General features: G+C 39.4%; 1 protein-coding gene across 1 annotated transcript in view; it reads right to left on the bottom strand.

The window, feature by feature from the left end:
- The window catches only part of SEMA3E (semaphorin 3E), a 229,448-nt gene extending 218,857 nt beyond the window's left edge, over positions 1-10,591 (bottom strand). Inside the window, exon 1 of the mRNA XM_054017241.1 lies at positions 10,221-10,591. Within this exon, the coding sequence (XP_053873216.1) occupies positions 10,221-10,335 (115 nt within the window). The 5' untranslated portion in view covers positions 10,336-10,591. The remainder of the gene's footprint in view (positions 1-10,220) is intronic.
- Between the last annotated feature and the right edge of the window lie 6,411 nt (positions 10,592-17,002).

Here is a 17,002-nt window from a genome sequence, read left to right as displayed (position 1 = left end):
CAAGTTAAATGGGTTTCAGCTGTAAAATAAAGATTTGCACCTTTTTCCTTGCAGGGTCTGTTTTTAAAAAAAAAAATGAATATTTTCTAATTAATGAGGGCTGCACTTTGTGGTTTCATGATCTTTGACTGACTACATGAAGAAAACCAGGCGACCAGATTTAATAATATTTAGTATTCCCACCACACAGTTTTACAATATTTATTGACCCAAAAGTTTCGCAAAAGTTTTGAAACAGATGCGTGGCCCTGCACAGCATACTGTAAATCACATAAATAATATTAATCCTGCATGTATTTAACTAAAATACAGCTTTCATTTCCAGAGGAATAATAACTCAGGCAATGTGTTTAAAAAAGTTTACAACAACAGATGGTGGTGGCTCTTTGAAAGCAGTGAGAAACTGATTAGAAACTTCAGATGACACCCAGTTCTCTAAAACAAAATCAACAAGCCAATTGAAGTTATACTGCAAGCTGTCTGCTTCAAGACAAACACCAATACAGTGTATCCCCTCAGAATTTTGCTGCAACAAAACCCACAAAAGCCTTTGTTAATAAGATGTAGTTATGAGAGGAGCTGGTGAGTTCTTTTCCAGAAATTCCAGCTCTGGTGAACGAGCACTTTTAGGCTCAGTTGGAAAAGCCTAAAAACCGCCATGGGTTCAGTGTAAGGAATCAGTTGTCCGATCAGTGGGAGACAGCAAAAAAGGAGAGAGAAAAAGAAACGAGCCTAAGGCAAAAGAGCTCCTATCTGTATTTTTCCCCCCTAGGACATTTCTGTACTGACACTGAGTTCTATCTACCCTCAAGAATTTGGGTAAAGAGAAAGATAGAGAAAGACACAGACACAGATTGTTTCTAAACTCTCATAATTCTGGTTACACTGGGCTACAAATTTTGAGAAGTCATATGCTTCAGAGATAAAATGTGCTATTTATTATGTAATTTGATGTGCTGAAATCAAATATGACAATTAAAACAACTGATTGGCTACTGTTTCTAAGATATTTAAGTTTTTACATTTTATGTCTATGTATATTGTGTAGATAGTAGAGTTTTAATCATAAATTGTAAACCTAGGTCTTTTCATGTGTTTATGGTTGCTTTACATGATAATATTTCACCTGTCCTGTTTATGTAACACTTTACTTTAAAAAATCAGCAAAAGGGTTATATAAATAAAATTTATTATGAAACAAAAGGCAAAAAACTACTATGTACATAGTTTAGTCCTATTCAGTGTCTACTCGGCGCTTTTTGGCTTGTCTCTTGTATTCATTAAACGGAGCATCTCTTGTCACTGTCCAGCAATAGTCTGCAAGCATTGATGGGCTCCATTTGCCCTGATAGCGTTTCTCCATTGTTGCAATATCCTGGTGAAATTGCTCGCCGTGCTTGTCGCTCACTGCTCCGCAGTTTGGTGGAAAAAAATCTAGATGAGAGTGCAAAAAATGTATCTTTAGTGACATGTTGCAACCAAGGCTTTTGTATGCCTTGAGGAGGTTTTCCACCAACAACCTGTCGTTGTCTGCCTTGTTGTTTCTGAGAAAATTTATTGCCACTAACTGGAAGGCTTTCCATGCCATCTTTTCCTTGCCACGCAGTGCATGGTCAAATGCATCATCTTGAAGAAGTTCACGAATCTGAGGACCAACAAAGACACCTTCCTTTATCTTAGCTTCACTTAATCTTGGAAATTTTCCACGGAGGTACTTGAAAGCTGCTTGTGTTTTGTCAATGGCCTTGACAAAGTTCTTCATCAGACCCAGCTTGATGTGTAAGGGTGGTAACAAAATCTTCCTTGATTCAACAAGTGGTGGATGCTGAACACTTTTCCTACCAGGCTCCAATGACTGTTGGAGTGGCCAATCTTTCTTGATGTAGTGGGAATCTCTTGCACGACTATCCCATTCGCAGAGAAAACAGCAGTACTTTGTGTATCCAGTCTGCAGACCAAGCAAGAGAGCAACAACCTTCAAATCGCCACAAAGCTGGCACCGATGTTGGCCATAGTTTATGCAACTCAAAAGTTGTTTCATGTTGTCATAGGTTTCCTTCATATGGACTGCATGACCAACTGGAATTGATGGCAAAACATTGCCATTGTGCAGTAAAACAGCTTTAAGACTCGTCTTCGATGAATCAATTAACAGTCTCCACTCATCTGGATCGTGAACGATGTTGAGGGCTGCCATCACACCATCGATGTTGTTGCAGGCTACAAGATCACCTTCCTTGAAGAAGAATGGGACAAGATCCTTTTGACGGTCACGGAACATGGAAACCCTAACATCACCTGCCAGGAGATTCCACTGCTGTAGTCTGGAGCCCAACAGCTCTGCCTTACTCTTGGGTAGTTCCAAATCCCTGACAAGGTCATTCAGTTCACCTTGTGTTATGAGGTGTGGTTCAGAGGAGGAGAATGGGTGCTGTGACATTGATGGTTCAGGACCAGAAGTTTCATCCTCTTCCTCTTCCTCGTCTGACTCAAGTGAGAATGATTCTGGTGCATCAGGAACCGGCAGTCCTTTTCCGTGGGGTACTGGGTGTATAGCTGATGGAATGTTTGGATAATGCACAGTCCACTTTTTCTTCTTTGACACATCTTTCCCAACTGGAGGCACCATGCAGAAGTAACAATTGCTGGTATGATCTGTTGACTCTCTCCCAATCATTGGCACTGCAAAAGGCATAGATTTCCTTTTCCTGTTCAACCACTGGCGAAGATTTGTTGCACAAGTGTTGCAACATATGTGTGGGGCCCACCTCTTGTCCTGATCTCCAATTTTGCAGCCAAAATAAAGGTGACAGGCTTTCTTAACCATAGTGGTTATTCTGCGCTTTTGTGATGCAAAAGTCACTTCACCACAAATATAGCAGAAGTTATCTGCACTGTTCACACAAGTACAAGGCATCTCTGCTCACTTTGGCTAAACAGAAATGTGTCCCTTTGCAAAATCGAGCACGACACTATATGATTTCTAGAGCTGATATAGGGCAATTTGTTCAGCAGAGTGATGTAAGCTTCGTTATGATTGCATCATCCATGACTTCTAGGAATAACATGATGCAATTCAGATCATGTATGACACAATACCAGCTTCAGATTGCATCATTCATTGTTTTGCCTAAAAAGCAAGTATTGTCCAAACCCAGTCATAGATTTAGTCATAGATCCAGTCAAAGATGTATTTTAGTCATTTCTGGTTTAAATTGAGATCCCTTCCCTTTATAACTCACTTATCCTCCACCATTCCCGAGTCAAGGGTTGTATATATTGACCCAATAGCATATCTTGAAAACTAGAGCCAATCAACAATTTTAAGCATCATTTTCGTTCTCAGTGACCCAGAATTAGTAAAGTTTCACTACATTTATTTCAGAAGCATTTTGGCTGTAGAGCAGTGTTATTAGTCTTTATTCACAGCCACATTCCATAGAACTACAGCCATAATATAGTTCTTAATTTCCCAAACACTCAGAATTGCAGAGACCTACATACGTCATGTGTGGTGAAGAATCCAAGCGCAAAAAAGTAATGTATACCAATTCATGTCATGTACCGCTAATGCACCAGATCCTCATCCAGTTGTAGCTCAGATCTGACCCAGAGCCTGAATAGGTAACTCTCTCATTGAGCCCTCTGAATAATTTCCATTTACTGTGATATTAATGAGAGAATAGGCCTCCATAGCAGATTATAAGCAAACTGAGTTGGTTAGGATTAAGGCTACAATTTTTTCATGAAGGTTGTAGAAATCATGGAATCTGTGACTTCCAGCGACCACAGTGAATTCAGCCCTGTCGGCTGGGAGCTACAGGGTCCCCGTGGCCAGAGATGCCAGGGCCCCCGCGGAGTTCCCAGCTGCCATGGGCGGCGGGGCCGCAGCTCCTGGCTGCTCAGGCTGCAGGGTCCCCCTGCAGCTCCCAGCTGCCGCAGGGGGCAGGGCCCCCCTGAAGTTCCTGGCTGCCGCGGTGGGGCAGGGGACCTGGGAGCTCCAAGCTGTCACAGGCGGCAGGGGTACACCAAAGCCCCCTGCTGCCACGGGCGGTGGGGGTTCCCCGGAGCTCTGAGCTGCCGAGGGCAGCAGGGCCCCAGAGTTCCAAGGTGCCACAGGATCCCAGAGTCTTTCGAAGCTCCCAGCCGCTATGGGTGGTGGGATACCCCAACGCTCTGAGCCAGGGGACCCTGGAGCTCCAAATCCCCATAGGTGTGGCGGTGGGGGCCCCCAGAGCTCTGAGCAGCCCCTGCAGCTGCCCATCCTCCACAGGCAGCATGGGGACCCCACAGCTTGGCTCCCCATTTTGTCAGGGATATTTTTAGTAAAAGTCAGAGACAGGTCACAGGCTTCCATGAATTTTTCTTTGTTGCCTGTGACCTGTCCGTGACTTTTACTAAAAATGTCTGTGACAAAATCTTTGCCTTAATTAGGATTCATGTGGCTCTACAATCATTTATTTGGAGTATTGAGATGACCACTGTGCATTCATAAAGCAATTGGCATACTTACAATCATTAATGTTCATTTATCTAAAAATTGTCTCCCAGAATTTTGTTCTTCATTTTGCTGTATTCATTATTCTGCAGCTAAAAAGCTGCATCCATCCGGCCAGGAATCGGAAACAATACCATGTGATTCAGGTGTTCAGTCGCACACATACAACATGAGTAGTCAACCATGAACAGCAAAGTTTATGAGCAACCTATTCATCAAAATCGTTTGGTGAATGCTTGCAAATCCATTCTCAGAAATCAGGACTGTTTTTTCAAGTGAATCTCTGATAAAAGAAGGCAATGCATTCTGTGCGGCAGCAGCAGTCTTTGTGTCCGAGTCCATGACTGGGGCTCCTACACAATTCCTAGACAATTCAAAGAAGAACCACAACAACAACTGACAAGATTTGAAATGAACAGTTTGAATGGTCCCAGCTTAGTGCAATGTTAAAGTTAACAGTTTGATCACACTTAGTAAAAAAAAAAAATTAAAAAAAAAAATTCAAAGCTGAGGTCATCTAGGAAGTTATAATTGAAAATTGTTGCAGTGGCAATGCTGCCTCATTCGTAACTACAATGACAACAAACCAAATTTGTTAACAAATTACAACAGCCCTCAATGGTGATTAAACAGACCTAAAACCCAGAAATTAATCATATACATTAAAATTCACATTCACATATGGATGACCTTCTTGTTTTCTGCCTCTCTTCAGTTCTTTCTCCTGTCCTTATTTGAAATTGTTTGTCCTTAGAGAAGAGCTTACTTCTTTTTTAGTCCAACTTCTCCTTCTGCCTGCCTACAACTTCACTAAACTGCAGGAGGAATTAAGAACAGAAATAGGAAATTGAAATAGAAATTAGGAAGATGGGCTGAGGCGGAGGACGCCTTCAAATGCACATATACCCTCCACAGATATGATTTATCAGAAGGGTAAAACCCACACATTGGATGAGTTCAGAGAAAAAGGAAGAACAAGGTCCGGGGATTGAGACGTGATTATGAGGAAAGATTAAAGGGGTAACTTTGTACAGCTTGGTTAAGGAGTGGCAAAGGAGCAAAATAAACACAAATATCTGAGTGGAGTTAGGTGATATGAGTAGGTGTAATAAGATGAAACTGAGAAGGAAATTTGGATGAAAAGCTGTCTGAATATCAGCAAAGTTTCCTGACAGAGATGCAGTAGGTTGTCAAACAGTTTCCCAAGGGAAGAGATGAAAGGTTCACCACTTGGCACATTTAATACCCAACCTGACAATCTGTTAATAATGTAAGGAGGAAACCTACATTTGCAGGGAAATGGACTAATGAGATAATACCTTTTTTCTCCGCTCATCTCTAATTTCTGAGATTTCTTGAATTAGCTAGTGAAAATAAATGATGGGAGGGATTCATGCACTGAACACAGTCAGATACCAAAACAATCTTTTTATTATTATTATACCAAAGCCTCCTTTGTTTACTCTGGCTAATTTTGGGTGGATTTCTCTACTTTTTTTCTCTTTGCCAAACACAAAAATGCACTACCACAAAGCGTAGTTTAAAATGTATTGTAAATTGAATTTGTGCACGGGTATCAAACATTTTCATGAAAGCTTTTGATCCAGATCCTGTTAACACGGCTGTGCGAGCTTTTAAATATAGACCTACCCTCCTCTGCAAAACCAGTCCTACTTCAACATGTAACATAAATAGTTTCTGTTTAACATACAGTGTCTATTGACTGCACCTTAATTATGTCTTTCCCAGTGCTGAGAGTGCTAACTGTGGGATATTGGGAACGAATTTTACCATCAGCCTATAAACTTGGCTTCCATTAGCACCTCATTAGGCAGAGTCTGTATTATACATAAAATGAGCTAATGATTTTTATATCATTTTAAACATAGCTGTCAACCAGTAAGATACTAATGTAGAAACTTTATTTCTCTATAATAGTGAACACAGCAGTAATAGATCTGTAACTCTACAAATCAGCATGAATCAATAGTTTGATGTAATAATGCACCCTAAGATGTTTATTGTTCATCATCAGATCCTGACCTTTAGGCAAAACTGTAGCACTGAATGAACATGAAACCAAGAACATTTTTCTAAATCCTGGTATAAATCTCCTGATAACTGAAAGGTGAATGGATGGCTCAGGGAAATCATAATGGAAGAGGGAACACATTGTCACTGGTTCAAATTGGTTGAGACAACTACCCTATTTCCCCGAAAATAAGACAGTGTCTTATATTAATTTTTGCTCCCAAAGATGCGCTAGGTCTTATTTTCAGGGGATGTCTTATTTTTCAGAAATGAAAAATGCCTTATTATCGGTGGATGCCTTATTATCGGGGAGGTCTTATTATCGGGGGGATGCCTTATATTACAACGAGAGGCAAAACTGTAAGTAGGCCTTATTTTCGGAGGATGTCTTATTTTCGGGGAAACAGGGTAGTAACCAAAAGCTGCAAACATCTGATGGCTGTTGAGTTAACTATAACTCTGATTCTGTTCCCACTTAAGTCAGTGGTGAAACTTTCATTGACTTAAGTGGGAGCAAGAGCAGGTTCTGGGTAAGCTGAACTGGTAGCCCCAGTTTCTTGCAGACAGGTGCCCACCTTACTAAAAATCACCAATACAGTTTATATGAGGCTTGACAAATGTATTGGTAATTCAAGAATGTACTGCTACTGATGAACTGCCATGGAAGCTAATTACGTGAGTAGGTGCTGATACACATGAGTAAGGGTTACACAATCTCTCCCTTAATTAGCATGGCGACTGTGCTATTCTCATCCACAAAGGTTACCCTAGTGCATCAGGAACTTGATATTGCTGCGCAGGGGTGTGAAAAGTTTGCACTGCCATTGGCCAGTCCTTGCCTGCTGGGTAGATAAAGGATCTCCTGCCTCACAGCTATTTCAAATGAGCCATTTTTGAAATTAAACTAAATATTAATAAGTTAAACTCCTCCCTTGATTTCTAGCTCATGGAAAATGTTTTAGATGTTTTGAAGTACAAATCTTTTTAAACAGATGAGTTAAAAATATGTTTGATTCTTGGGCATATACCTCATTGTACTACCTATCATACAGGTTTCAGAGTAGCAGCTGTGTTAGTCTGTATCCGCAAAAAGAACAGGAGTACTCCTGTTCTTTTTACCTATCATACAGTTGTCCAAACTATCTATCATATAATCTTCCAAGTCCTGATTTGCCACAAACATACACAGTCACAAACAGGAGGAGTGTGAATAGCAAACGCAGTTCCATTCATTAGTGTCTGTTATAAATTTGTCTCTGTGCAGATTTTAAGGTTATTCCATACTTTTACTATCCATATGGACTTTGTCACTTATCTCAAAATGGCAACTTACTCCAAAGCATAGGTTGGCTTTGTAAAGAGGACAAGTCATAATTTCATTATAATTACCCTATTGCCTGTTTGGTACACAGAGCAACAGCCCTCTGGAACTATAAAATTAGGTTGGGAGACCCTCCTGCTATTCATATTTGGTTAGTGAATAGAGCAAGGACATTTAGTCATTGTCTTGCTCTTGAATGCTACATTCTTTTAGCTGGGAGAATTACAATAGCTGTTCCCAGGATGCAAACAGGTATGACACTTCTAACCTTTGACTTTGAATATGCACACAGGAACCCAGCACAGTGTAACTTGTAAAATCAGTTGCTGTACATATATGTACCGAGTATAAGGTGGTGATAAGTGTGCCCATATCAGGGAGCAGAGTCAATACAATAGGGCCAAATCTTTGTCACGGTAAAGTCATTGGAATCAGTGACAGCTGGCTTCAGTGGGGTCAAAATTTGGCCCTGAGTGAGAAACTGGTATTTTATAATCTATTTAAAAGCATCACAGAATTATGATGTGTTATGACCAAATTATTAGCTCTCTGAAAATGAAAGCAGCATGCAGTGAAATGCACATTGATTCTAACCAGTGGAAAAACAATTTACCCCACTAAGTGAGAGTAGAAACATTTAATACCTACAGAACCATCATGGGAAGCTTGCCAAAAGTGGCAGCTAATCCAGCGCCCTGTATTAACACAACAGTAGGACTATTTATCTCATTCACTGAGCCTTTTTCCTCTCCCCCACCCCATCACTACCAAGTAATATCTATGATACTTATAGTATTTCTAATTACACCTAACAAGAAATTGACACTCAAATATGTTGCTTCCAGAAGGGAGGGATTCCATAAAGCAGGATAAAGTCAACACTTATCAATAGTTGCTACTGTATTTTGGAAACCATATGTCAAAAAAAATAAGGTCTCCTGTATAAAACTAGGATCAATTCATTTCATTCATTGATGCTAATCACTGGTTCAATTACAAAACAGCTCCTTAAGACAAATCTTTCTTCCACTAAAAAGTGTTCCAAATGGTCTATAAAAGCAAAACCCACTTCTATTAGCCCTCTAACAAGACATTCAGAGCAATTATCCTATTCAGCTTTTCCTTTCTTTCTCCCATAACTGGTAATTCAGATTGCTATATAAAAGACAATTAAATCCTGTTTAGTCTCGTGCTAGTTTATACTCTGTACAATGTGTACTTGTAGTCTGATGCTAATACATTTTTTAAAAATTGCTATTATAACGTATTTCATACTGATGGAGCTTAATTGTCTGTTTTAATAACTACAGTAATTTTTCTCAAGTACGTTTCCTTCTTCCTTCCCTCCTGCCTCCCCATCCTTGTTAGGTCAGCAAAGAAGAGAGTCACTTTCTTTTAATCTTTGTACACTAGGTAATATAAAAACATTTCTTAGTGACAGATTATGGGCATATGATGCATACGCTGTCCTTTTAACTTCTTCTGCAACAACAATCTGGCTGCATATTTTCTAGTTATGTCATCTGTTAATGTGTGTGCTGCTGCAGAGAACTACAATTGCATGGAACTGCACAAGTATTTATGTAAAAAAGTCTCAAGCTGAAATAAAGAAACCCGTGAATGAATTTAAACCTGTGCAACCCTACTACCCAGGTGCAAATGAGGGCATAATTTGGCTCATAATAGGATTTTATCTGGAATTAAGGAGGAGGGATTCAAACTTCAGGTGAACTGCAACTAAAATAAAGAGTCAAGAGTTTTATACCCACCCACCTATTTCATGGCAAAATGACATTTCTCTTTGGGCAATTCAGTCAATCTGAAAGCAGACTTATATTGGCAGTTAGTCATTTTAATTATAGTGTGATGACATTTGCTAGTTTAGAAGATGATTCATCAGGCTGCACAGGAATTCACCCACTATGTACATAAGTTGGATCCACAGCAAAATGTATAAAACAGGCATTTAACTGCTTAGGACTTACCCGGTAGAAGACAGCATATCACAAACTATTCAGTGATCACATGTGTTATCTATTGCATTTCATCCTTGTTAGAGAACAATCTTCACAGAACATGGAGAATAATGACAGAGTGACTAGCTAGTTTAATGCACTCTAAGGTGTAAAAGGCTATTGTAGTAGCCACTATGAATCAGTAGAAATGCTTTAAAATAAATATTGCTGTCTACAGCAAACTAAATTGCACCCTTTATTAAGCACAGGAAAAATCATTCAGATTCATTTCTGAATAGGAATATTTCATTCTGTCAAGTGTCCAAATTCATCCGTGGTGTAGTAATTCCACTGAAGTGGTGGAGTTACAGCAAGGTTGAATTTGTCACAAAACCTAGCTGACATACTGACCTACCTTTATGTGACAGACGTAATCTTGGCAGCCTTGTATCTGTTGTATGACATCCGGTCGGTAACTCTAGTAACAAGCCATATAGTGCCAGGATTAAAAGGTCCTTAGTAGATGCCATGCTGCCCAAGATCAAATTCTTGTGCTTCTTCACTTAGTTGTTTTGTTTTTAAAAGCTTCAAGTTCCACTCTTGACTTTCCCAATGCAGTTAAGTCTTTTTCTGTTCAGTTTGTGAGGATCTCTATGGGAAATTCAGTTCTCATCAGAGCAGCACACAGCTCCACACTGTCAGGCTGTGCAAATGTCATGTAAAAATATTCTCTCCCTGCGACAATTGTTTATAAACGGAGAGGACATTCCAAGGCGTTACTCTGCAGTGTTGTGTCTTGAGCTCTCTTCAGTAACTCTGCCAGTGGATTCAGGAAGAAGCTGTATTTTCAGTCCCTCCTGCTCAGCAATTCATTCCGGGGGGGGGGGAACCCTCCTCCTTGGTGCTCTTCAGAACTGAGTCCCTTGCTCCGACTTGCCAAACAGCTAGTTTTAATTCACCTTTCACCTTTGCTAATTAAAAACAAGAAGTGCCATTCCCTCCTGGAGTTGCAGGATCCACCCAGCAGGGATGCCAGGCTGTCAGCATGCTGTATTTACTGGGAAAGTTCAGGAAGGGTTGAGGCAATATACAATACTTGCTGCTTCTATGAATGTTTCTGATCCATGTGCTGTGCACTGATCCTTCCAGCTGCTTAATGATCTCTCATTCTTAGGCACCAGGATGGGGTCCAGGATTCCCTCTTCCCTTCCCTTTGGAAAAATATGTTTTAGAAAGTCATTTTAGTTGTTGTTCCCAGAACAATTAAAGAGCAGGATTCACCCTATCATTAACTGTTTAAATGTATCATAATTTAGACTAATTAAACAGCATGTTAATACACTGATCAGAATACAAATAAATATCAGTTTTGCATACTACCTTTTTATTTATTTATTGTTTTACCTCGCTTTTAAAGATACCTTGGTGAGTTCAGTTTCCCTTCAGATTATAATTTCTGTACCGTAAAATCCCTCCATTATACTTACTTTATATATGATTTGTGGTTCTGATCCCAAAGACATGTAAATACATGAATAAAGCTGCTTATGCAAATAAGTGTTCGTAGTATCAGACACGTATATTACATGGATAAACAAAGGGAATGTATTGTTTGGATGGTCTGATAAAGCAATATCAGGTCTTCAAATGCCCATCAGCCACCTCTTACACGGTAATCGAGAAAGCATAGAAAACTTTCACAATCTGTAATTAGAAAATATACCTGTGTCAAAAACAAAGCATTGATAACTAACGTGTGTCAGTTTACATCTGGAATACATTTATGAGGGAGTGTGCCTAGAGTGTGCCTTAGAGCAGAACACTGACCTCGATGTGCATGAGTTTACCATTTGCAAGATGGATATTACAATACCTACCTCACAGAAGTATTAGCAAGCTCAGTCAATGGGCTGTGTACTTTAACTAACAAGGTGTTGTATATGGCGTGATCCAATGACCAAGATTAATGGAGAGACTCCAGTTAATTTCAACGGGCTTTGGCTGAGGTTCTGTACATTTGTATTAACTGTATTTGCATATTTCCTAATTAAAAGAATATCCTTAACAGAGTTTAAAATACTAGAGGACTCTTTTTTCTCTCAACTATAAAGTTAAGCCTAAAATTGCTGAAACATTGCAAATTTGGGATGATCAAAACAGCATTTTTACTCCAAGGCTTTAGAGGATCCCTGTATGGACAATGGAGCAGTCTTTAACATAATGTATTATAATAAGTGCCCAAAGTTTTGGGTGCAGGTTTACAATATGAAAAACAAATCCATATGCTATGAGCCTCAAAACCTCAAAATTATCTTGCCCTTCTCTGTTCTGTTCTTCAGATTCTTATACCACACCCACTACTGTAAATGCTCAGCACCTCTGAAAAACTCAGGACTCAGGACTCCCAGGTAGTACAGCCAAAAGTTAATGCACCAAATTAGATTCACTTTTGAAAATTTTATGGCTTCGCCCCTTTTTGCTTCCATTGCTTTAAACCTTAGTTGCTAGAAACTGTGGGCCAGATTCTGCATTAGCCCCAAATGGAGGGAGATGCACATTGGTGCAAAGAAAAGATGTGTACCTGAGCAAGTGGCAATTCCTCTGCCACCCAAAACTGTTTGTACTGTACACTGTAGATAGAGATGTACTAGAGTAGTCATTGTTTTTAAACATATAATGGCAATTATCAGAGTTTTAGCTCCAATAGAATCAGCAAGATCTGCCCAGCTAGCCTAATTTTTACCTTTTGGCCAGAGGATGAGGCTTGTTGATCTGAAATGAGACTCTCTAGCCTCTCAGAGTGGGCAGGGTCATTGCTTGAGGGCCTGCCCCCCTTCCCGTCCTGTCACTGCCCTCAGAGCCTCTCATGAGAAACTCTGAGGCTAGGTCTACACTACCCACCTGAATCGGCGGGTAGAAATCGACCTCTCGGGGATCGATTTATCGCGTCCCATCGGGACGCAACAATCGATCCCCGAATCGACGCTCTTACTCCACCAGCGGAGGTGGGAGTAAGCACCGTCGACAGGAAGCCGCAGAAGTCGATTTTGCTGCCGTCCTCACAGCGGGGTAAGTCGGCTGCGATACGTCGAATTCAGCTACGCTATTCACGTAGCTGAATTTGCGTATCTTAAATCGACTCCCCCCTGTAGTGTAGATGTACCCTGAGGGAGCTGTGAAAGGTGTCAGGCAACAGGAGCTTTGAGACGATTGAGCCCCTAGCCAGGGAAGGAGACACAGCATTAGGCTCCTCAGCACCAGAAGCTATGGCTGCTGCTGAGGAGAAAAGCTCAGCCTCTAGGTGAGGAACTGAGGCAGGAAAGGGGATAACTGAGGGCAGGGTGGATTTGATTTAAATCAAACTGATTTAAATCACTAGTCAGGAAGACTCGATTTAATCATGGAGTTCTACGTAAAAGTGCATTCTTGTTGGTTGTTATACCCTTAATACATATTCTTCACAATGCAGAGATTGATGTAGCTTTCATTTTTAGAAGGTACACACTATACATTTTTAAACGGTGATTTATTTTGAAAAAAATTCAGATTAGTTTTACAGCTATATCAGAAAAAGACTGATTGTTTAGTTAGTTCATTTACTATAAGTAATTGAAGCAGATATTTATGAAGTCATTGGGAGGTGAACTATCTCCAATTCAACAGGTTACTCATTAATATTTGGAGGATTTTCGTGCCATGCTGTATTAGGAGGAGAACATCACCAGACAGACATTTAAATTGTTTTATTTAACTAAAACAACAATATTAAGTATTCTGGATTTTTTTCTTCAACAGCAAACATATAATATTTTAACAAAACAAGCATATGTCCCTTGCTTCTCATATTTATCTCCAGACTTCTTCTCCATGTCCAGATCTATTCTGTCCCCAACAATCTTCTTTTCATTGAACTTTTAAAAACTGCACTTTTAGAGAGAGGTAAGGGATTGACTCTGTGTACACAAATTTGCAGAGGGACAATAGGGTTGAGGTCTGTTATTTCTCACCTCTATATATTATTTATTTATTTAAGAACATTTTTGCTGTTAACAAGCATGTTAGCTCTGGAGACACAAATCCTCAGTTTGAGAACTGCAAAACTAAGCATATCTGATGGTATCCTCTAGACTGAGCACTGAGTCCCACTGGGTAGCTAAAAAGATTAATTTAAATAATCTATACAGAAGCCTGTGGAACCCCATAAAATTGGGTCCCTAATCCATGAACTATTGGAACTCATTCACAAAACTTTTCTTAAATATTACATGAATATATTGTCCGATAGTATAGAATTAGAATTTGTAATCCCTATTCCATGATGAGATATCTAAAGATACATTATAGCTCAAAGATAGTTTTTTTCTTCAAAAAGCATTTTATCAAAAAAAATCCGAATTTAAAAAAATCTGTTGGTTTTTTTTATTTCTTTTTTAAAAATCATTGATTATTATCCACCCTGACTGAGGGACTGGTGTAGGGGATGAATGGATTGGAAGGGGGACTAAGGGACCACGAGAAAAGGGACAATCACATATTTGTATGCGGCAATTGATTAATTTGTAGGGAGTCGGTGCGGAGAGGACTGAGGTGGTGGGGTTGTGGAGAGGAATTCCTATTCTGGACCTTTTCTCTGGCTTTTTTCTACACCAGTGTAGGAAGGTTGTCTTTGTTACACTGGATCTGTTTTTCTCTTACATGCCACTGCCCAAACTTGAAGCGCAGAATGTGCAATGCGAGTTAAGGGGGAACAGCTACAGATCTGCAAGTCTGGCCACCTGAGGCAAGACAGATAACCTTTCTGTGCCCCTGTGTCCCCTCAGTTAAATGGGCATACTAACATACCTACCCCACAGGGGTGTTGTAAGGCTTGTTTGTAAAGGGTTTTGAACTCTTTGGATAGAAGAAAAACTATATAAACTTTCAAATATTAGGATTTAATCTCAGATGAGTATGAGTACCTGGCTGGGATCCTGAGAGACTGCTATATATAACCAAGCAAGTTTAACTCTAATATTTGAGTTAATAAACGAAATGCAATGGTTCATCTTGGTCAACTTTGAATCAGTCTCAGAAACTTAATCCCAGTAGAGCAGAGGCTGGCAGGGGAATAACTGATTTCATGTTTGGAAAGTTCAGAGTTTTTAAGAATATCGGGACATACACTGCATTCAGTGACACTAGTACAAAGCCAATAACCACCTTGCTCTGGATTTACACTAGTGTCATATATAAGGTATATACTCCAGATGGCAGAACAGTTCTATGATTACATCCTCCTAAAGAACAAGACTACACATTTTCTTTAGTAAGTCTGTAAGAAAAGGAAAGCACAACAAATTGTTACGTAAAGTCTGAGTAATATTTCTGTAGGTATAATTTAAAACTGCATATATTGGACTATGAATTATATTGTGCATTGCATACTTAAATACTGTAGCCAGGCTCTGTTCTCATTTGCACGATTGTAAATCCAGAGCAACTCCAATGAAATCACCAAGCCTGTAAATCTAAACATTCTTAACAAAACACTTCTAACATATTATGCAAACTGATTTAAGTGCAGTGTGTACAGTGACATGTAAACATGGCATGATATAAATAAGTAGACTCTCAGCTACTAGCAACAGTAACAAATTCTAAATGTTATAACAATAAAACAAAATGAAGTGTTTACAGCTTTTAAACGGGGGTGGTCCAAGTATAGCCTTAACGTATTTTAAAAACCAGCCTGGAGTTCTGGCTCATAGTCCTATTTTGAACATGATACACTTTACTGTCCTGGGAATCTTCTCTCTTTATTAAATGATATGGTGAGAATAAAAAGCACACAACTTTTATATTTACTGGATCAGATTCTCAGCTGGTGTACATCAGCAAGCTCATATCCACCAGGTGCTGATGTTATTTCTGCCATTTCAGCTTTTAGATACTACTATGAAGAAATATCTACAATAGGCAGATAAAATGAAGAGGAAATCTACCTAGTCTATGATCATTCTCTGTCTTATCTCAGTCAGTTAGACTCAATCCCATATCCTGTTAAGCACTGGTAAATGGCTCCACTTCATTGGTAGGGTCAGAAAAGGTAGCAATATAAATCTGTATTTCATTAATATACTGGAGACACCACAACCCAAAATTCCTCACTGACCCTATAACACCCCCCTCATACACAATAAACCAGAGGGTTGACAAGATAGAACATGCAGATGACAGAGCCGTAGTAGCAGGTAAGCAATTGCCCAATACTACCCTCTGGGATGTCTCAGAAAGAAAGGCACAGATCCACTCAGATGACCCCATTGACCCCTGCTATGATGTGTTAACTGATGGTGAAACCGTATTCCCAGAGACTGTCAATACAGAGGAACAACAGCTTAATAATACCTAGCTCTTATATAACGCTTTTCAATCTGACATCAGGTAAAGGATGGTACAGGAGGTCTTTGCTTTTGTCTGCTGAAGTCAGACCCTAATGTTATATGAATGTATTTAATGTTCTGAAGATTGTGGAGCATTACTTCTATATTGTGTTAGAGATGGTGCATTCTCGCTTTGATTCAGGATCTACTTTGGACAACAGGCAATAAACATAAGCGTTTGATTATCAGGAACCTATAGTTTAAACTGACCACAACATTTTATTTAAAGTCAATGCTATGGAGAAAAAAAAATTCTCAACTAAATTACGCACCTTTTAATTCCAAAAAGATTAGGTTTTGAGAAGTAACTATTGGAATTTATTGTCCTTTGAGCATTGCTGTTTGCAGTAATGCCATTTCTAAAATTAATGACAGGTGAATGCCAATAAGCTGCCTAATATTCTTGAGATAGATCACTTACTCTAGTTAACCTTTTGGGGGGGGGGAGTAAAATACATGAGCGTCCTTCAAATACTGTTGTTTTCATGGATATTTTACCAGTTTACAATAAAAGAAAGGCAAATCAGAATATCTTATTCCTGAAATCAGATGTATATGCTCAGTTCATGATTTGTACATGGGTCACAGAATTGTATGGTTAGTCTTGGATGAAAATCAAATTACTGATTTTTCTACTGGAATGTGGGGTTTGATGGTTTTTGTTGTTGTTAACAAATTCTATGGTCTCTAAATGGGGGGAAAAACAACACTTATTTGTTGAAGATCAAGAAAAACTGAAATGTCATATTTTTCTTCTGATCACAGGGCAACAAAT

Source organism: Malaclemys terrapin, chromosome 1 (genome assembly GCF_027887155.1).
Source record: "Malaclemys terrapin pileata isolate rMalTer1 chromosome 1, rMalTer1.hap1, whole genome shotgun sequence".
In the NCBI taxonomy this organism is placed as follows: Eukaryota; Metazoa; Chordata; order Testudines; family Emydidae; genus Malaclemys; species Malaclemys terrapin.
The sequence above is the reverse complement of the archived record's forward strand: the minus strand, read 5'-3'. Positions and strand labels throughout refer to the sequence as shown.